Genomic DNA, 22,416 nt, shown 5'->3' with positions numbered 1-22,416 from the left:
TGTATGTAATAAATCCAACATACTATTCCCATACAGCCCTATTAAAAATCCTGCAGTTTTTTAGGATGTAATGTGTGTGGAGTGTACATGGTATGTTTTACATACAACTGTTTCACTCTGAAATGTCCTCCTGCCACTTTTTCTTAAGGGTGTTGTAATCTGATATGGTTAAAAGTCATTGCTACTTTATGGGTTTGCCCCTGCTCCATAAGACTTTTCAAATATTCAGAGTCCACTAAAGTCGTCCTGTGGGAATTTCTTCCTTGTTGCAGATACAGCATTTTTAAAGCATGAAGTAATGCACATGCTTTCTCCAGTGGTTACGTCTTGTCTCTGAGAAGCTTAGTGGTTTGTGCTGACAACAAAAAGTTGGCAGACTAACCCATTGTATAGGCTGTCCTATTTAAATGTTGTCTCTCAAGCATGTTTATGGGCTCTTTAAGGGAACAACAACTTCCAGTAAATTAACAAAGCTAGAGACTAACTTGTCTCTGAACGTGTGGCCGTTTATGGGTAGGGTAAGCAGCGTAAGGGATATTCTGCTTTTCTGCATGATGATAGATTAGTAATACTATTAGCCTTTGCAGAGTTATAGTGACCTTTAGAGGCCTGTTACGCAAGGTGCCAGTTACAGTCTGTGTGGTACAAATGTTCTGGCTTATATCTCTTCAGGTTTATGCATGTTGCATGTATATGCACACGTGTTGAACACAATAGGAGAATACACATATATATGTTCATGAGTGAGTAGTGATTTCCCTTAGATTTTTGGATGTCCAGCTAAAACTCTCTAAAAGATGGTGATTTTTAAGTGTCCCATGTCCACCTTCCAGAAGGAGGCCTGTTAGGTGTCTAAGTGAGGCGCCCAGCAATAACGTCTTACTATTGAAAATTTAGATGTCTATTCTGGCATCCAGCGATGTTCAAGAATGCAGGTGAGATCTGAATGCAGGCTGTGCTGGCTTTAATCACTCTGATATTCCCACCATGGAATTTTTTTTTTTTACCTTTCTTTACCTTGGGGCTGAGCAGTTTGACAAAAGTGCCTTTGAACTTGAGATAAAAACTAGACAAAAAAATACGCATGATGCATTGAGGTTAGGTGTTTTGCAGTCTATGACAAGATGTTCCTAGAGAATGGGAACATCCCTACACATGGACAGCCTGGTAAAAAGAAACCACTGTCAGTAAAAACTTGTGTGGGAAAATTTTACTTTTGTTCTTGATTTGCCTCACGTGAAAATTGAAGACATTATTCAAGATGGTCAAAACATGCTTCATTCTAATTAGAACAATGGCAAATCATAATAAATATATCAAGTTATAAATTCTGCATGAAAAAGTTTTTAAAAAATGTTTGGGTTTCCATTAGAAAACCACCCTCTTAGGAATTTTTCAGTTTAGAATTGAAAATCTGAAAATGTAATTTCTTTGCAAAAATACGATTTTTTTTTTAATTGGAAAGATTTTCCAGGAGTTGAAGGCTAGGATCAGTAGTTGGTAATAATCAGTTCTGTTACAAAAATTTTACGCTTTTACCCTGAAAAAACTCATTATATATGTGGTAGTCTCGAATATATGTGAAAGCGTGAACTATTGTATATAGAGAAGAAAAACTATAAAATAATTTAAGACCTTTGAAATTATTTTTATGCCATTTTTTCTGCAATGTAAAGCTGTTCAATGAAATCTGCTAGGTCAGATTAAAAAAAAAATGTATCACTTCTAGTTATGGAGGAATTTTGTATGGTCAAGACTGATTGTAGCTTTTTTGTTCCAGAAGGGTTTGCTTATGTAGAAATGTAACCGTTCTAGTACATAACAAACAATATGAATTCCAGGAGTGCTGCTTATAGGAGTTAATGTAATATCCACGCTCATGGGTGAAAAAATTGAAAACTTGTTCTTAGCAAGCATGCATAATGTGTATTTTGCGCACCTGAGTCAACACCCTTTGCAGAAGTTCTGCGAGGCTGAAGACCAAAGCGTGCCTTAGAGTGCTTCTTTACTAGCATCTTTGTTCAGTCCAGAAGTGAGCTTTTAAAGCAAAATCCCCAGCCCTCCCCATGCCAGGGAGCTGTGGTTCGCATCGCAGAGTGCACAAACTGGATTCCTTTTGCGGCAAAAGAAACACAAAGGAGCACTCGAAGAGTGCACTTAACGCTCATTTGTGGCTGCAGCACATTCAGACCACAGGACCAGACTCAGAGCAAGTTAGAAGAGTATGTGATACGGACATCAGGTGCTGAGGATGCCATGCCTCAGTTAGCCTGGTTCACCTTTTGGTTTGGCCTGCATTATGTGCTAACGTAGACTTTGTCTACATCTGTCTGGGTACAGATTTTAGGTACACTTCCAGTACAGGAAATTTAGCTGTATTGCCAGTGCACCAGACCGCAAATGATTTTATGCAGGACTTACAACGGTAAGTACCTTCTGGAAAACAAAATGAAACAACCTTCAGCAGAGGCAGCTCTGATACAGCTCCTAGGAAGTCCCTCCTTGGGAGGCTGCAGGGCTGCTCCTGCTTGGTACCTCACTCAGGACAGGGCTTTTATTTCCCAATCTGCAGTCTTAATGTAGGATTTAAGAGAGCCTACCTTCTGTTCCCCCTGCCCCAGTTTTGGTGGTGTTTGTTTGTGTTAGGAGTTGGACATTGATTTTTCGCTGTGGCTTCTGTATAGTCCTTGTACTGAGTGCAAAGGCAGCGCACGTCTCTTTCCACATCCTCTGCACTGCTCCAAAAACCCCCTTTTGCTATTTCTGTGAGATGTTAGGTCCCAGGTCCTGGGAAGATCACTTTGGGGGTAGTCCTTTTCTGTTTATAGGCTGCTGAGTCCACATGGAAATTTCTGAAAAGCTCTAGTATGTCACGTACCCTGAAACTCCAAGACTTTGTCAAAGAGCCTGGCTACCTACTCCATTTCAAAGACTTGCACAATTCTTGCATCTATAAATGGTAAGCATTTGCTCATGCAAAGCCCTTAAACTTTGCCAGAAATTTTCTCCTCTCTGTACCAGATTACAAGGTTGGTCACAAGGAGAAAAACAGGTGGCTGGGGTAGCACCACGTTTGGACAAGGAGAGGCTCACGCATGAGGTCAAATCCTGATTTATATTTCAGAGATGCAGTTCAGTCTCAGCATAATGCAGGCAGGAGCTTTGTGCTAAGATTTTATTTAGCAGGTTGATTTCCTAGAGCTGAATTTTTCATTGAAAACAAAGTTTAATGAAAAGTTACCATAGTTTTGTCTGACTGGTTGACTGAACCTTCCCTTTATGCATGTAAAAATGGAGGAAAATAAGAGATGGTGTGAAATATAAGTGTCTGACAGTCACCCTAACAAAACAAACAAACAAACAAAACCCAACCAAACAAAAAACCCAACTGTGGCCAGTCCTTTGGAAAGGCTGGATTTCCTTCTACCTCAGCATGATCCACCCATTTCAAAGTTTTTTGTTACTTTTTTCCTAGTTCTGTGTCTCTGCTGTTTCTAAGGGTGCTAAAAGAAACTGAGTGCTTCTCGGCTGCCTTGCATCCTTTCCTGCCTACTGGCTGTCAGCATATGCTGATTGATCACAGATACACAGATCAATACAACCTAATTTCTGTCTGGTTGAATTCCCCCAAATTCTGCAGGCCAAGTAGTAGTGTCTGCCTTCTCCTTCTAGGAAGTGGCATCTGCCTTTGGCTGCTAAAACAGGCTGTAGGTGACCTGCTGGTCTGTTCCAGAGCAGCGCAGGTGCTAGGAGGTGCTTGGTCCTTGCACATGTCCCTCCTAACATGGGCAGAGACACTGAATTTAATAGCCGCCTCGTGTAGGATTGCTGCATAGTTGGCAGAGAGGAAAGGGTATTTCCAAATTCAGACTTAGTCCTCTGGAGGTGCCTTTCTCTGTTTCAGCTAAAGTGTTTTAAAAAGGACAAGATGTAGCCAAGTTTCAGTTTAAGAAAAGATAATCATTTAGAGAAGAAAGGACCAGATTTATGTTGCTTCATGCCAGATAATTCCTTTTAGTCTTGTGAGATATTTCTGCTTTGGTTTTGTTCTTACACCATATTTGTACAGGGTGTAAAGCAGGACTATTGGGAGAGTACGCCAAAAGCTGGGATAGTGCAGAAGTTCATACTGTCCTTTCTGTATCTCTTGCATTAATCTAATGACATCTGTCCAAGTGTCTGGTAATTCGACCTTTCAGGAAGAAAGAGCAAGTACTGAATAGATCTTGACTCTTTGCTGTTCTTGATTTAACATAAACCTTCTGGTTGATCCGGATCTAATTCCCATGTGAAAGTTCAAAGAAAAGAAATGTCAGTGTGCTTTGTGAATCTCTTACCTACAATAAATAATGAAAACTCATTCCAGGTGACCTGGACAAATGGAGAACATCATAGTCTTAATTTTCAGTTGATCCCAAGGAGACTGGAAACTGTGGGTAGCTACCTATGCCTGTATCTGTTGAGAATGTAAGGACAGATTATGTAAAGACAAGTTATGAATACGTACTTCAAAGAACAGATTATGAAGAGTTTGTGAGCCAGTGAAGCAGAAAAGGTATATCTTACCAAGAGACATAGACATCACTTGTCTGGAAAATAGTATTTAAGATCTAGATAGACCTTTCTTTTTTGGCAAGACTTTGGCTAACTCAGCTACAAACTGTTTAATGCAGAATCGGACTCAGAGCATGCAGTAATTTCATACTATAACAACTTTTTTTCTCCCTCTTTCAAGGATTTCTGATTTGAATAAGGTGCAAGTTTTCATCCTCTCAGAGTAGAGGATGTGGGGAGGTCAACAGCAAGATGTATAAGAACGTCGCTTGGTGGTTTATGGGAAAATCTCCCTCTCTCTTAGTCTTACAGGTTTTAAGGATGGCGGCAGGAGGAATTTGCTGATACTTTGTTGTCATAGTTTGTATTAAATTGCAGTATATTTTCTTCAGTGAATATTCATAAGCTGCAACAAGTGAGAAGGGTTTTCTAGTGTGAGGTTATCTTGACTGAAGATCATTTTATCAAATCTTGGTGCGTTTCACTTGCTTCAAGCATCTACTTTCCTGGACAAGTGAATAAGCTAATGATACAAAAAGTTTATTTTTGTACTATTTATGCTGAAGGTAAAAGAACAGATTTAGTGTCCAGGCTTGTGCATTTACACAAAGATTTCGTTTATCTCATTAGTTCTGTTATAAACTGTGAAAGAGCCAAGTTGGCCAAAGCACCAAATAATACAGTTACAAAAAAGGTAATACACAATTGACTTAAAATGCTATGTGGTGATTTATATCTTTTGCTGAGATTTTTCTCCTCTGTCTCCATCTCCAGACATGTAGAACACAGACACCTACATGTGAGCTTGGTTAGATATGTTCATATCCTATCCAGTCAAGAGAGACGAGCATTTCCAAAGCATGGTTTGTCGGGCTTACTTTAGATATTTTCTTTAAGATTATTTGACTCCCGAAGCACTTATTTCTCTCTTGTGACTATTAATGGGAGTCCAGACATCCAGCTCAGATGTAGGTGTATTTTTACGGACAGGCTAATCCCACCTTCTTGTGTCATTTATTTTAATTCAGAGTAATAATTGTGATTATAATTGTGCTTGCAGGTTGGTCAGGACAAAGGAAGCTGTTCTTTTCACAGAAACCCCAGCCCGTGCATTGTTCCTCAAGAGAATGAAAATATTTTCCACACAATATTTGCTTTTTTCACAAAGTCTGGCAGAAAAGTATTGGTAAGAAAGTCCGCCTATGACAAACTTGAACATATGGTGTATCTTACAAAAGATTTTGCATGGCTCAGCATGAAGAGCTGAAGCAGATAGTTCATTATAAAGCAACTGTTTGGTGCATGTAGACTAATACTGATGTTGTGCTGTGGGGATATTTAGTGATTTTAATTATCTGATTTTTTAAATGGATATAGGAAGTTTCAGGAAGTGCAGTGGGGAGGGAGTTACCTGACATAGCAGCACACACTTGGTGACTAGAGCCCTCGCTCCCGTATTTTCTCAAAGGCACGTGGGGCAGCAGGGCCCTGCACCATGCTTGGTGCCTGACCTGCGCAGAGGGCTGGGGTGCGGCGGTGGCCCAGCCCCAGGCGCTCATGTGTCTCAGCAGCTCTGTAGAGGGCTGAATTTCACCTGCCTTGCTTTCATGCAGTAATACAGTATCTAGCTGTACAGTATCTAGCTGTCTTCAGGTCTTGAAAGTTGTTGCTATTTCAGTGCAGGAGTGCTGTATTTTAGCAGTTCACTATGTAACATAGTCAGCTGGCATGTTTGCTGCCACACAATTTGTCACTGAATTTTTTCCTCCTTTGCCTAACAGCTTTTTCCATATTTCCTGTAGGACTGTGAAAGACCAGGCAGGTCCTGCTTAATTATACGCTGCAACTTAAGCTCGCTAGTAAAAGCAGAATCCTGTGATATAAGTGTCTACACGCTGCTGAATACTGAGATACTGAAGAAGGTATGTGCTTCCTTTGTAGTTTGTCTTAAATACCAATTTAAGTATGTTTATGTGCATCAATGGACTCGAGAGTTGCATTCCTTCTTCTCTTTACTATTGTGTTATAAAAAAATCATGTTGTCAAAGAAAACAGATCTATTTATCAACAGCATGTATGGAGGTGTTAATCCTAGTTCTTACCCATTACTCATTAAGGCATAAATAAATTAAGTTCAGAAATTTATACATTGAGAAACAACAAATGAGGCCCCTAATTGTATGCATGGTGTTAAGGCTAGAGACTTCTGAAAGTTGAATTGATTTCTGAAAGTTTTCATTCTGAAAAATGAAAAGTAGAGTAAGTGCATGTGAACTGTGACCAACTATCTATCATTCTCTCTGTGTAAACAGAGACTTGGCAGTTTTTTGTAATTTTTTACTTCAAATGATTATTATTCAAAGAAGATACATCACGACCATATTAGTGCTGAGCTTGACATTTGTGACAAGAAACAAATGGTTGCAAGTTAATTCCTGTCTTCTCTGAAGCCACTGAATGAGACAGCAAATCTTTTAAATTTCTAGTGATTTACTGCGTTTTGCCCTGTTCTCCTATACTTACAAAAATGCTGACTGTGTAATTGTGGCAAGATGCTGTAAGATTGTGAGGGTATAAGATAATCAGAGGAGAAAGCTGATAACGTGAGCCTACTAAAATAAACCTGTCTTTGATAGCTGCTAGATTAAAAGCGTTGGAGAGAGCCCTTATTAGAAAGCAGTTCCTAAAGCAATTGATAGCTCTGAGCTTTTCCAGCTGAAACCAACCAGGTCTGCTAACGTTTGTTCATATTTGAAAACAAAATATATACAGGCAAGGCCAGAAGTTTCAGGTATTTTTTACATGCTTACAGAAATGCTGAAATATGTAAGCAAGTAACTGAGTGCACACAAAATGTGCTTCTGGGAAATTCAGTCCTGGGAATAGCCAGGATTCATCCCATCTGCTGGGTCCTTTCCAAGATGACCATTAGCAACACTCCTTTAAAAGACATACAGTGCTTACATGTCTTTGGGTCAGTATCACCAATTAATTACATGTCATTTGCTACTTATCACCTACCCTCCCCAAGGTGAACAGCCTACAAATGACTAACCTATGAGTTGAAATGGCAGCTTATTGGAATGTGCCTGTTAAAATGCACTGTGTAAAAATTGGAGGAATATATATTAATAAGGGGAGGTATACATTGAATAGTTAAGATATTTGCAGTGCACTGAATCAAATAATTAAGAAGTTTTCACCTCAAGATATACTTGAGTTTATCCCAGGTTTTGTATATCTTTTTTCTGTTCACTTGAAAAACTTGAAAAACAAATAGGAACTTTCCTTTGATGGTTAATATTGAGCCTGCCTGTGTTGATTGGCAATGTTCTGTCTTTTGCTTTTGTGGTAAATGCAGGAAACATTAACAGGCCAAATACAAACTATGTGTTTAAAGTCCAGCATACCTGATTTTGTTTTAATCTGAGATAATGTGCTCGGTTTTGTCTGTCTGTTATGGTGTGTATATATATATAAAAGGTGTATTTTTTCAAAGCAGGGTTTTAACCAGGATAGTACTTAACTCTCAACCCAGCCTCCACTAAGCATAGTGTGGTTGTGTTTATTACATTGGCAAATGTTTGATGTTTTTGTTTGGGGGGGGGGGGTGGTGGTTTTTTTTTTTTTTTTTTTCCCCCCCTAGTTCAATTCTTCCTCTTTTTACATCTCAGGACAGTTCATCGGTCATCCAGTTCGTCACAAGGGCGAGGGTGCGGGTGGACCCTGACCTCAGAGTTGTGGAGGTGCCCAATGGGAGCCCAGAAGAAAAACCAGTAAGTAAATAAACCTGAAGAGAAAGGTTTCCTGAGCCCAGTGGGCTGGAGATCATTGAGAGCTCTACGCAAACTGGAATTTGTGACTGGGCTTGGGCTGGGCTAGCCCATGAGAGTGCTCAGACTTTGTCTGGCTAGACTAGCAGTGCTGTGAACTGTGGTTCTGTGGTTTTTCTCTCTGCGATAACCGTGCCATCACAGTGAATGTTGTTATGTGGAGCAGTGTGTTGTACTAGACAAAATTGTAATACCCTTGAGGTATTCGTGCCAAAATTAGGTTTCGTTTCCTGTTCTAGGGTTAATGTCTGCTTTAATCTAATTCAGATTTTCCTTGAAAACCTAGCAGAGACTTGAAACCCCAGCAAAGCCTTTTCAGATGTGCCAGTATGAAATATTTAGAAGTGTTAATGGTATTTTGGGAGCTGTGAAAATGGGCAAGGGGGTCTAAACTTTCAGAGATTCATTTAACTGTTCCATTGTGCTGAGCTGGTGGAATTCATGTATGACCTGATACTGCATTTTGTGTTGATCTGTGGAAGGCTGGAATTAAAGTTCAAGATGAATTCACTGTATAGTTGTGGCTGTAAGTAAAACTGTACAGGGCCATGTTTACAATCTACTGGAGAAGGTGGAGGTGATGGCTTTGGTTTCCTACTGCCAAGTTGCCTAATACTTATGCATGAAAATTGAACAGGGGGCCACACCCAAATTCAGCTTTCTTTTTGCCTGTTGAAATTTTTAAGTTTCATTTCTTATTTCTCTCTCACGTGAGGATCAGAGGTAATGTGGACTACTTTCAATTTCTCCTCTTGCTGTGTATTTTAGGAACATAGTCTAGATCCCATCTCTCAGTTATCCTTTTATCCCCAATGACTGTAATCACCACCAGCCCATGCAACCATTCTCTCATTGGCTCCATTTCAGTGAGTACTATTGAGGTCTGAGTGTGAAAGCATTGAGTTCACACACTTTTGGAAGACACTCATGTCCCAAATTAAAGCACTCATCTCAGAGATACTGGATTTAAAACCCTACGGGCAAAGGAAGAATTGAACCTGCATCTACTTACTACCTTCAGTCTGAAAGTAGAGACACCACTACAGTGACCATCTTCTCCACCATCATGTCTGCAACCCTAGACTTAACTTACTATTTTATTAGATCTGTCAGAAAAAGAAATTCTTTTATATGACAGGACACCATTTTTTCCCTTCTGTTTTATTTTCTTTGTCAGGTTTCTGGACCATTCTAAAGAGCATTAAAAAGTAGGCTTGGCAGCAGAAATGAAAAACATAGCTAGCCTTCCCTGGGAACGTGCCTTATAAGTGACCCGCAGCCCTGATTGTTAATGCATTGCTTGATCTTTCTTTAGTTCTGCAGCTTGAACAGAGCAAATCTTGCCATTTTATGGCAAAATTTCATTAATGACTACAGTAACACCTGATTGTGATGCCCATGCCCCAACTGAAATGGAAGAAGTCAAGATCTCTCTGCCAAGTATTTTGATCTGTAAAGAGTTTTAGAATCTCTCAGAATGATAGGCACAATGTAAAATGTGTGGGATTACTATTATTCAATGTTCAAAATTTAGAAATGCTTTTATCTAGGAATGCAAGCTCTGCTCTATTTCATTGTTATCTAATGCTTGGAGAAAAAAAAAAACCCAAACAAAAAACATTGTCCTTTTTCTGTTCCTGGAAAGCCTTTCATCAAGCCTTGAGTTGCAACGATTATAAAGCGCACTGTGTGTGCTGGGAAGCTATATTAATCTTCAAAGAAGAGCTTGCTCCTAGTTCCTGGGAAGCCCTAGCTGTAAAGGAGCATGCTTGACATGTAGCCATGTAACGTCAATTTGTAATTTCAAGTCTTTTCTAATGTGAGTGCCATTTGCTCTCTCCTTTATGCTATTTCCATATGTCTGTTGGCTTCACCATTGCTGTATGTTTTGTATAGGGTCATGTTCAGGGAAAAATTTAAGACATGTGATTTGGCTCAAGTTTTTAATTCCACACCCCCCCCCCCATCTTTTCTTGTGGAATGCAGAAGGGAATAGTACTTGTTGCAAGCCACAGCTATTCAGCTGAAAGTAGAGACAGGAGAGATAAAATGTCTTTGTTCATACTCCTCCCTTCCTTTTTAAAGCCCATGCTGTATTCTTTTCATTGACCATGGACTGCTGTACTGTATCCGTTTGGATAGCAGCTCCTTCTGAACAGTTGTGCATGGAATTCCTTTGAGTCTGTTTATGAAAGTGTTCCCTAACAATGAAACACATTTTCTTAGACACTTTATCATGGTAAATTTGAAGAGGCCTTTTTGCTTTCTACAGCTAAATGTAGAGTTAATAGCCCATTTAAACAGTTCTTTAGAACCAGGTGCCCTTACTTCACTGGGCACTTCTACAATATAGTGTACAATATCAGAGTGCAAACTATCTGTAAAGAAGACAAAAGGAAAAGGTAGACTGATATTTGTCGTGCTAGTGTAAGAAGTACCAGTGGTGGCAGGACCACCCATATAAATATCAGCTTTGTCAGAAACTCTAGTAGATGATTTGTAAGGGAGATGCAAAAGCTTATGTAAATATCTGTAAGTTGGGAAGCAGGCTGTCTTTGAAATGAATCCATTTTTTAAAAAGATGCATTTATGCAGTTTTCAGAAATAATTTCTCTGGATTTGGATATGGTTTTATGTGATTTGGAATGATATATTTTCTGTCTCCAGTTACAACAGGCTATTTGAACTCTTACATTGGACAAATCATATGAAGAAGGTGAGCCGAGTTTGGATTTGGCTCTGTGATGACAGTTGTATTAACATGAGTATGTATTGGCTGAAACCGATGGCATGGTATTATCAGGAGGCATACTTTATTTTCTTGAGCATATGGGTTTCCATGAAGGTTTGGCTCCCTTCTTCTCTGCATGTGAGGCAAAACCAACAATAAGCTCCATGAGACTGCGGTGGTCAAATACCAGATCCAAGGATTCACGTCCTGTGCTCACTGCTCGTGTGCAGGAGGAGGAGTGCTCTTATGGAGCAAAAGGACTTCCCTCTGCGAGTGCCAGTGTGGAGGGAAGAACAGGCTGGATTTCACTATGTCAAAACCAGCCAAATGCCTCTGAGTCTCCCTGTCTTGAAAGTGAGGGAATGCAAAGCTGAATAGATGAAAGGGGAACCCCATATAAAATGCACGCAGCTCCTGCAACAAAGTGCCATGTAAAGCTGAAGGCTACCATATAGCTGTCTGGTGCTGTCAGCTCAGCACAGGTACGCTTCATCAAGCCTTTGAACTTTCTCTCTTCCTGGGTAGAGTTCACTGTTCTCTCATTTTCAGCCCAGTCACCCCAGGTTTAATTCAACACAGGCAAGTGGTTGCCCTACACGGGTCTTTTTTTTTTCGCTCAGGATTTATGTATGTTTATGTTTGTGATGATAAATATATTTCAGGGAAAACAACAACAAAAAAGAAAAACTTAGAAAAATGAAGTTTATGGTTGTGAAGACCTACAAGGTGTTTTTGAGAGGTCTTTATATGCGTATTTATATGCAGAGAGATTTAAATGCATATTCACATGTCTAGGCTTTAGCTGTCTGCCTGTGGCACAGAGGACTCCTGACTTTGGCCTTGGCCTGTACTCCATGTCTGCGTTGGAAGGAGCAGCCTGTGGTACTAGACAGTTCTCATGACATCCCAGCCCTTTTTCAATGCTCATGGGAATACCTCTTCCACTCAGCAACCCACCACCACCCCCTCTTGCCTTTTAGAAACACTGAGCATTTTAAAGTGCCTGTTCCCTCCAGCTTACCTTTGAGATGGGTGCAACATCCTAGCCTGGCTGGAGCCAGATGTGTGCTTCCTCCAGCAGCTTTGCAGCCCCCTTTCCAGTGGGTTATTTGCTGCCTTATTGTTTCACCGTGTTTCGTTTTTCATTTCGTTGTTTTACCTTTCCATCTGTTACTGTAACAATCCCTTTATAGATTTTCTTGTCTTTACGGTGCAGTCTGGCAGGTAGAAACACACACTTGGGTAAAGGAACAGAACAATACACAATAGCAATAAAATATAGTTAATTTCCCAGGGATAGAGACAAGCAGGTAGCAAGGATACTTCAGGTTTGTATTTTTCAAGAACTTCCAAGGTTTTTCTTAGTATATGTAAATAAATAAATATATAAAAAAGGATGCATATACTTATATGTACAGATGTACAGGAGAATGGTGTCTTTACTGCAAGTCCCCCCAAGTATAATGGCACTTGAATGGACAAGTCAGCCAGCAGTGCAGTGTGGTTTGAAACACCAGAAATATTCTGGGTGATAATACAGAAATAAAATAGCATTTTTTGATAAGCCCTGTGGTTCATGATACAAGTGCATAAAATGCATTTAGTGCACGTAAGCAAAAAGAAATGAAAATTTTGCAATTCTGTATTTCTAACCAGATTTTGCTGAATTATGTTTCTTGTCTTTCTGAGTCCCGGTGCAACAGTGTGTGCCTATTCTGCAAAGGGCTTCAGCACAGTATGAACTTCAAGTATTTGCAGAATTCCTATTCAGTGAACTACTTAACTTCTTGCCTACACACTTCACTGAAACAGGGTGTTTTAAAAGCACTAAAAAAAAAAATAATAATCTGAGTCTTTTAAATTTGTTCACTAAGACTATCAGAATATAGCAAGTGTTTGGCACAGGTAGAAGATGAACTGGTAGATGCCCTTGTCCATGCAGGTTCAACATTTCAGAAATCAGTGGTAGGGTGCAGATCTCTGTTATTTTACAGAAGGGCAGTTACATTGTGTAAAACCTGACTGACGTCTGAGGTACGTACAGCTAAACAGCGAGCTATGCTGCCTTCCGGGCTTCCCCACTTTCAGATCCCGCAAGTACAGTGTGAAATGCAAAAGATAAATATGAAACTAAAACTTCTCATATATCGTCAAGACAACTGTGTTTTTCACGGCCTTTCCCTGGCGTTTCGTCAGAGTCTGAAAACAAGCCTGTAATCCACTCCATATTTTATGACCGTTGCATGTGCTTTCTCTGAACTAGACAGCTGCTGCGCCCCCACCGCCCTCTCTGGGGTGCTTTCCCACCCAACCCTTATCTTCTGCATCAGTTGCTCTTATCACTCCTGTCTTCTCTATCGGTCGGGGCTGTGGGAAGTGCGCTGGGCTGGGGACAGCCTTGTGCTCCCCAAGGTGTTGGCTGTCCTATAGGGGCTGCGCTGCTGGGGTGGACGGGACAAGGAGTTCAAGGTTCGCTCAAGATTGGCTTTCAGAGACTGCGTGATGGCCAGCGGGTCAAGCGGCAGGCGATGGATGGCACACTTCTCTTTAGTAACGTCACCCTCTGCCCCCGACCTGCCCCTCGGGATGACTTGTTTCCCTGGCCTCCCACCACTTACTGTACTGGCTTCTTGCTGACACTCCCGGTGTGTGATGTACACTGACTGTCTGCTCAGTCCGGTTTGACTGGGGTTTGGCTAGGGTTTTTTGTTGTTGGTCGCTTCTTCACCAAAACTCATTTGCAGTGGCTGCATATTAATGCAGGCAGATTTTGAGGGCTTGAGAGGGATAAGGACATTAACATGCGCAACATCCCCGCTACTCTCCAAACCACAAAGCCAAGAACAGGGTTTTTTTATGCTTGTATGTTGATTCCAGACTGCTAGAAGAAACTGGATAGATAAGAAGCTGTTGCTCTTTACCCTTACAGCTCAAGCTCTGACTGCAAAAGCTACAGCCAAGCTATTCTAGCCAGTGTGCTTCAAACCTGAAATGTGGGCTCTTGCTGTAGAGATGATGTATGATTTGATCTCTGCAGCTATTCCTGGCTCTGTCTTTTGGAAGCATGAAGGATGCACGGGTCTGTTGTGCTGGAGGTTGTGTTATGTTAACATTTACTCTCTGAGTAGTGGAAAGAAGGCACCACCTCATTTTGCATCCAGGGACTGCTTGAAAGGCCTCTTCACTAAAGTTGGCAATACTTAAAATGTTAGGAGGGTTTTTCTTTTAGAGTCAGAAAGGAAAATAACATTAGTGCCTTATCATCTAAGAAATAGTCATCTGACTTGTGTCTACAAAATGGATGTTAACCATAGCCTCCATGAGAGATGGACTGCCACATCAGATCGTCTTTCCAAGCTGGCTCAGAAATACAAGGAAGGCACAAGATTTGCGTTTGATCTCTCTGTCTGGTATTTCCCTTACACTCGTCTTGGCTATGAGGGAAACTCTGCTGCTTAGGAAACTTTCTGTGTTCAGCAAGATGTCTTAAAAAGTCTGACAAAGGCTTTGTGCTAATGTCTGAAACGCTAAAATTATTCTTTTTCTCGGGTGAAGAACTGGTCCATGTTCGAGAGCTATTTTGAGCACTGTGATACTAGTTATGGGAATATGTTTGGATAATGCTATCTATAGTTTAATTCCTGTCCATTTGTTATGTTTTCATGTCTCATTGTCATCAAATGCCTGATAATATCTCATTGTCGTGGTTTAACCTCAGCCAGCAACTGAGCACCACACAGCTACTCGAGAGAATCAGAAGAGTAAAAGTGAGAAAACTCGCAGGTTGAGATAAAAACCGTTTAATAATTGAAATATAATAATAATAACAACAACAGAATATACAAAGCAAGTGATGCATGATACAGTTGCTCACCACCCGCCGACCGATGCCCAGCCAGTCCCCGAGCAGCGGCCTCCCCGGCCAGCTTTCCCCAGTTTATGTACTGAGCGTGACGTCACATGGTATGGAATGTCCCTTCGGCCAGTTTGGGTCAGCTGTCCTGGCTGTGCCCCCTCCCAGCTTCTTGTGCACCTCCAGCCTTCTCAGTCAGTAGAGCATAGGAAACTGAAAAGTCTTTGACTAGTGTAAGCACTACTTAGCAACAACTAAAACGTCAGTGTGTTATCAGCATCATTCTCATCCTAAATCCAAAACACAGCACTGTACCAGCTACTAGGAAGAAAATTAACTCTATCTGAGCCGAAACCAGGATGCTCATCAATAGAAAAAAAAACAGTGTGTGTAGTCAGCTGTGTTCAAATTCCTCCTCCAGAAAAGCTGTGGTCTTAATCAGCATTCGCCTGTGAAACTGAGACAAAGGATCTTTGAGTACTTCTTTATGGGAACACCATGACAAAATATAGCCCTACTCACCTGCTTTCTCTCACCTGTGCCTGCAATTTTTGTGGGTATTTGCTGAGGCTGCATATGCTTACGGAAAGAGAGAAATGTTCGTTAGTGGGATCTTGGGAGGTTGTCCTGTCCCATTTCCCACTCGAAGGAGGGCTGTGGCCCACAATGGCTCAGGATTCCCATGGCTTTGTCTGAGGCTTGGAAACCTGCAAGGATGATGTTGGCCAGGGCCCAGAGCCTCTTTGGCCCCTGTTCCAGTGCTGCCATCACCTCCCTGTTGCAGCCTTTTCCTGAATGCCCACCTTCGACATCCATATGGGTTGTATGGTATCGCGTTCCCTTTGCTGTTTCATAAATGATGCTGTTTGAACGGTGTCACCAGTGAATGGAGGTATTTCATTGATCTTCCATGGGCCTCTTAAAGATGTGTCTTGCGGTTGCATAATTGTATCTGACTCTAACTCCTGGATTTTCACCCACTTTTAACTACCAAAATTTTTTGTTTTGTTTAAAAGATTGATTTAACAATTCATATCTACGAAAGGGTTTTACATTTTTAGGCAAAGATGATGAAAGTGGTTTGTGAAGGAAGGAGGAAAACTCACTACTTTGCCTTCCAAAACAAGCCAAAACAAAGCCAGACAAAGCAAATGTATTACCTTAAAAAAAAAAATCCCTGCTGCCTCTCAGCATTTGCTGGATATTAAATTGCAAAATTTAACATAGAAATAGCCCTCACTGAGGAGAACTGTTTTTCAGTTTTCCACTGAGGAACTGGTTTTGATTGAAATAAGAGACTGGAAATTCACATAGTGTATACGAGCAGTATAATTTGCTCCCATTTTCTTCTTAAGGCAGACAGTTAAGGAAAACTCTATGTAGGATGTATTACCCTGCCATACATGCTATACAAAAAAAGAGAAGAGAACAGCAGGGGACTGCTTTCTGTGTTCCCAGAAGAACCCATGACCGCACGCCCCCTTCCCTCTTTCACACAATGTGTCTTGTGAAGTACAGCAGGAAGGATTTGTATTCAATAGGGATATATGCGAGTTGTCCTATTTTTTGTGAAAAAAAGTTAACAGTTTCATGTGACGCATCAGGGTGTTTGGCAGGGCCGGGAACATGATGAATAAGACAATCCACGTAAGATGTCATGGCAATCCCTGCCGATCCAAGGGATGGAGTTTTTCATGCAAACTTTTGTGCACCTTTGGTGGCCCAGCACCAGAACAAGCTCAGTGTCTGGAGTGGGGTGGGGGGTTGGCAGGGTAAGAGTTATTTCAGAGTGGAAGCTGATATCCTTTGGATCCAATGCATGGCTACTCAAATTCCACTTGAAAGCTTTAAATCCCTTGCGAAAAATAGATGGAAGGCACAAAACTAAGGACGCATTCCATATTTGTTTGACAGATGAAATATGATCAGTGAGGCCACCATGCAATGTGTTTAATAAGATGAGTACAAGAGAAAACAATACAACTTCCAATCATAAAAAGATCTTTTTCTTTTTTTTTTTTTTTTTTTTTTTTTGGGGGTCTTTGCCATGCAATGTGTTTAATAAGATGAGTACAAGAGAAAACAATACAACTTCCAATCATAAAAAGATCTTTTTCTTTTTTTTTTTTTTTTGCTTTGTAGGTGGTCTTTGAGGCTTTGCACAATCTGGAGCCTCGTGGGTATGTTGTCGGATGGATCATTGCCATCAGTTTGCTGGTGGGAATTCTCATCTTCCTGTTGCTGGCTGTGCTCTTATGGAAGGTAAGGTAACAGATGCAACATAAACACCAAGGCTAGTCCCAGGAAAAAAAGCTTAAATTTATCCTTGCATTTAACATCCATTTGCTTTAGGAACTAAATAATTGTCCACTCCATTACAGAAGCCATTGGCCAGCAAAAATATTTTTTTAATAATATTTATAATTCATATCCAGGCTTTTGTGAGGGGCAGGGAGAGACTCATGATGTAGAGAAGAAGTGGAAAAGTGGATTTTTCTTTTTAGGGCCTGGTTATTAAAAGTTGAAACCTCTGATACCATTTCAGGACAAAGGAGGGATCCCTCTTAGAAACCTGCTGTTATCTCACACTTAGATACTTGGTACATCTCTATGGTTTTCTGATGACTGAGGCTCACTGATTTCAACAGGGTTTCCTGAAAATCAGTTCAACTTTGCTTGCCCAGCTAAAAGCTTGGGTGCATGCCTAGCAAAAACCAGTCGGTAGCTACTGTTTTCAAGACGTGAATGCCCTGGGGGAGAGGAGTATCCAGCAATAAATTCTTCAGATCCCTCAAAGAAAGAGTTCCAGATGAGTAAAATGCCTTACCAGAGCAAGAAGCACCAGGACCTGTTAAAAGCCAGCCTTCACACCATCTCTGATAAGATACAATTCTTGTACCCAGGCACTGTTACATGGCAAAACTGGGCTGATGCTGACACTTAGCAGCAGCCGTCTGGTGTGGTAAATATGAAGGGTAAGGAGCTTTAAGTGTTTTCATTCCTCAGTTCCCTGTTACCAATCCATAAATTTAAAAGGCCACGGTCAAGGTCAGGGACTGTCTTTGAGAGAAGTAAATCTCAAATGCACACATGGGAACAGGTCCAACGTTATTTTGCTTCCCGTGGCAGAGGTCCAGCAGCCTGATTCGCACTGTTTAGCAGCATGTGTGCTGCAGGCTCTGCTCGCTGGCTGTGCCGGGACTGGAGGTCGCAGCCACAATGTGCTGTGAAAGGACATACCGCTGCAGGTCGTGAGGCTGTAAAATGGATTTACAAACCTGGGCCAAAAACTGGCCATGCAGTTCTTATTATAGATTATACAGATGTGTGTATAGCTGTGTTAGAGATTATACATCTACTTCATAGGTTATATAAATTTTATATGGGTTATAGATTTAAAGTATTTTTATAGTCAGTTTTTAAGATTTTTAAGCATATACTGGCCAGGACAAAATTGACTGTTCCTCCCATTTGGAAAACAATGTTTGACCACAGTCTAGAATATCTCGTAACTTCTGTTTTCCTGGCATGTGGGAAATGCGTTTGCTTTCTGTGGCACAAAGAGTGAAGAAAAAAAAAGTCTGTGCAATTAAGATGGCAGAATAACCATGAGAATGGAAAAATGTGAGATTGGAAGAGGCCCAGGGTTTATGTCCCAATGACACACAGTTTTGAAAAAGGAGTTACTGCTGCTGATACCTATATGACTGATTTCATATGGCTTGTTTCCTGAAGGTAAAAAGGCACTAGATGAATTGTTTGAAAATGTGCAAGATAAGAGGAATAGCACCTTTCACTGCGAGTCTCCATGAGAATTTGACACAAGTTCAATTCTTGGTCTCTACTAGAATTAATACAGTCCTTTGCTTCCTGACTTAATCTTGAGACTTGAGCTCTTTTAAATTTTATAGGGATCATTCAAGTACACATGAAGAAGCTGCCATTTTGTTGCATGAAAGCCTTGAGGGAAATTCCAGGTGACAGCAACAAATAATTAAAACTAACACCAGGCTTATATAGCCCTTTCTGCACGCAGATGTTAAAGTGCTGAGGCAAAACAAGGTGAGATGCCTTGCCCAGAGTCCTGTGGCAGAGATGGCAATAAAAGCCAGGCTTTGTCAGCTGCACTCCAGTGCTTTATCCACAGAGTTGCATGATTACTAAAGGAACCAATAACTTAAGGTTTTGTTTTAGTGAAAAGTGATTAAAAGTGTGTAGCTGCTAGTATCAGCCAGTATTTTCATTTAAGTCTTACTTTGGAACATAAATATACATAAGTAATACTTTGCACTCACTAGTTGCTATATTTATTAAAGTTACTGGCAATATTAAAGTTGTCTGAGATAAAACTGTCATGGGAAAGTTGCAGTCCTACAGAGGAATCTTAGTTGTCTGATTGTAAATATTTGTTAGACAAAATTGGCCAAGTATATCCTACAGTCATTCCTAAATTTTGAGTGTGAAGAAGTCAAAAAACCCGTTACATTAGAAGTGTTTTAGTCTTTAACTGTGGAATGAAAGAACAGATTTGAATTAGATGGAATTTTGGGCATCTTGGAACCACTAATGAGAGCTAGAAATGACCCAAATTTTAGGACTAGAGTATAAACTGAATTATATTTTTATTAAGAAATTAATTCGAGCTAAACTGTGGTCCTGGAAGGCAGCTGTTTACACAAAACAGAGCAGGAGCTGGAGCAAACTCATTATAAGGGAACTGAGCACTGGCAGCAGTGCAGGGCTTGCTGGCAGCGACTGTGTCTCAGCCCTGTGTGGAAGGTACACTCTCACTGTGTGCACGACTGCGCCGTTGAGTGGTGCGACACAACGGACAAATCCTCAAACACGTTGGTATTTTGCAGACGGAGTAAGCAGCTCCTTAAAGTTGCAGAAAAATATTAGAATACATGTAAATATTTCACGTTGCACACTGCTAGAATTAACGGTGTTAGTAGGAGTGAGATCTCAGGGACATTCCAGCCCAAAATGCTATTATGAATCAGAGTAAGGTTACTGTGCATACAATAAAATGAGGATGGTAATTATCTCATTATTTGTAGATCTAAAATTGCACAGTTTAGGGGGTCCGTGTCAATGGAAGTGATGTTAAATGCCTGGTTGTTTCACTTCAAATAAAGCTTATTTATTCACGTGCAAGACCACAGCCATGTTTATACACACATAGCAAGCTTTTTAGTGTGAGCTTGATCGGTTTTTGACTGGCTTAGCTTCTGTTTGTTTTGGTATTTCACGTAGACACCGTGTTTCCTCTGGTTTCAGTGTGTACAGATTCAGAGGGGGTGAGAAGCTTTTCCCTGACTTCCATGAGATGCCATGCGTAAGGCAGACTGACAAGAGATGCCCCATTTTTGCCTATTTTGTTGGATAGCCTAGTTTTACCCTGACGCTTGTGGCTATTCGTATCTTGTTCATCCACTCCAGATGCCTTTGTGCAGGCATCCATGGGGACGTGCTCCCACTCTTGCCGGTTCCTCTGCAGCGCAGCTCACTCTCCCCACTTGTGCCTCACCTGTGGTCTCCCATGTGCAAGAGGAGCAGGAGTGGCTCTCATGCTGTTGCCCTCAGCAATACAGCTTGCTTTTTACTACGGAGATTGGCCTGCGTCTCTTTGGTGGCCTCCAGATGCTTGTGGAGAGTGGAGCAGGGGAGGAGGTCGCTTTGCTTCAGGCCAACTACCCATGTGCTAGACGAGCCCGTGGTTTCACAAGCACTGGCAACAGTTCAGGAGGGAAAGGCGGTCACGGCTGGATTAGTTTGGGGAGTGCTGTCCCACACACACTTCCCTCAGCTGTCAGGCCTGCAGCCATGCGTGGGGACAAGGTCCCCTTCAGGCAAGTGGATTTATGCATGCGTAAACCAGGGGAGAATTGGCATACACCATGCAAATAAAAATCTGAAGCATGATATATTATAACACAATAGATATTCTATTAATAATAGTAGTGCTTTACAATGCTGTGGATTGAAGTTTCTACATTTGACCTGGCTTGAGTTGTGGAGTGAATTATTCAATCCATATCATTTTAGATAAAGTGCACAAAAAGAAAAACAATGGTTTGTGCCCAGAGGATGATATCAAAGGGGGGATGCGTAAGTGAGTACCAGACTGGACATTTGGGCAGCTGAGTGATCTGTGGAGCCGGTTGTGGAAGTGATTTGCAAAGCAAAGATTTTATATTCATGCAGCAACATTATTTTGTTTCTTTGTGGCATGTTTAACACAGGAGCTGGACTTTTATCTAAAGTTATTTATCTAGACATTAGGCTGCTTTCTGAACTGAGCCTGTCCCTGTGGTATCCAAGCTCTGACTTGTCTAAAATGAGGTTTCTAGCACTGTGTTATAGCTTTTGGATTCCTGGGGCAAAGAATTGATCTCTAGGTGTCCCTTATGTAATAAGACACTCTTCTGCTCCAAGCCCTGGATTTTTGACAGGATTGCAGAGAGGAGAAGGACAAGCAGAATAGCACCCACATATGTTGTTTTTTGATTAGCCAGAGAGTTCCTGCTCTTCAGTACGTGCTAGACAGAACGTTCTTGCCCTTTGTCTTAAAATGAGTTTGAAGGCTTTTTTTTAGTTTTAAGGAAAAATGTTGTGAAGACACTTCTGTCTACTGAGCTGAGTTAGTGCAGGCTTTGAACTGGCTTTTTCCAATGGGGAGCATGAATCCTACCAAGTGCTGGACTTGCAAAATCCTCGTTTAAACAGAGGCTATATGTGTGGATGCAGCTGTTTGCTAGTACTGCTTTAAGGCACAAACTTTGAAATATAAACTTTTCTTTATGAAACATGAAATTCTTTTAAAAAAGCCAGACAGACCCAAGCAGGTTTTTCAAAGGTGCGTTTGGGCTTCTTGCTTGGAGAAGCCTTATGACCTTTTTCTGTGACTGCACAAGTGTCTTTAAAAGAACACATGTATTCCCGTACATGCAGCAGCTGCCATTGCCTCACGTATTGTTTCAGCATTCAGAAAATATCTGAAGCTAACCAAGGCTAAAGCTAACTTGAAATTCACCTATGTAGCAAACCCCACTGTTTTCCCCTTTTTGGAAGGAGACACTTTCCCTTACTTAGGGCCTCAAACATTAAGTCTTTTTACAATGGGCCAAAACATACAGCTCACCATTTTCCAGCAGAGGAAAAAAAAAAAAAACCCAAAACCTCTGCACTTATTCTTTGCCAGTGGTTGCTCTGTATCCTGTGTTACAAGCCCAAAAACATTTTCTCTCCCTTTTATTTACAGCTCAGGTGGTAGAGGCTAACTACCGTTTCCTGGCCAGTCCTTTTACTGACCCCCTTTCCTGGTGGCCAGGTTTTGGAGTAGAAGCTCTGCAATGAAATAAAATTGCCTTTTTTTTTTTTTAATTCCCCAGGGGTGCATAGGCACATACAGTTATGGCACAAAACCTCTTCAGATTTCAGTG

At 41.0% G+C, this 22,416-nt stretch overlaps 1 protein-coding gene across 1 annotated transcript in view; it reads left to right on the top strand.

Moving 5' to 3' along the window:
- ITGA9 (integrin, alpha 9) overlaps positions 1 to 22,416 on the top strand; it is a 221,539-nt gene that overhangs the window by 188,480 nt on the left and 10,643 nt on the right. Inside the window, exons 24-27 of the mRNA XM_009321898.1 lie at positions 5,615 to 5,740; positions 6,357 to 6,476; positions 8,229 to 8,330; positions 17,114 to 17,233. Of these exons, the coding sequence (XP_009320173.1) occupies positions 5,615 to 5,740; positions 6,357 to 6,476; positions 8,229 to 8,330; positions 17,114 to 17,233 (468 nt within the window). The remainder of the gene's footprint in view (positions 1 to 5,614; positions 5,741 to 6,356; positions 6,477 to 8,228; positions 8,331 to 17,113; positions 17,234 to 22,416) is intronic.

The sequence above is a fragment of the Pygoscelis adeliae genome, unplaced genomic scaffold (genome assembly GCF_000699105.1).
Source record: "Pygoscelis adeliae isolate BGI_AS28 unplaced genomic scaffold, ASM69910v1 Scaffold194, whole genome shotgun sequence".
In the NCBI taxonomy this organism is placed as follows: domain Eukaryota; kingdom Metazoa; phylum Chordata; class Aves; order Sphenisciformes; family Spheniscidae; genus Pygoscelis; species Pygoscelis adeliae.
The sequence above is the reverse complement of the archived record's forward strand: the minus strand, read 5'-3'. Positions and strand labels throughout refer to the sequence as shown.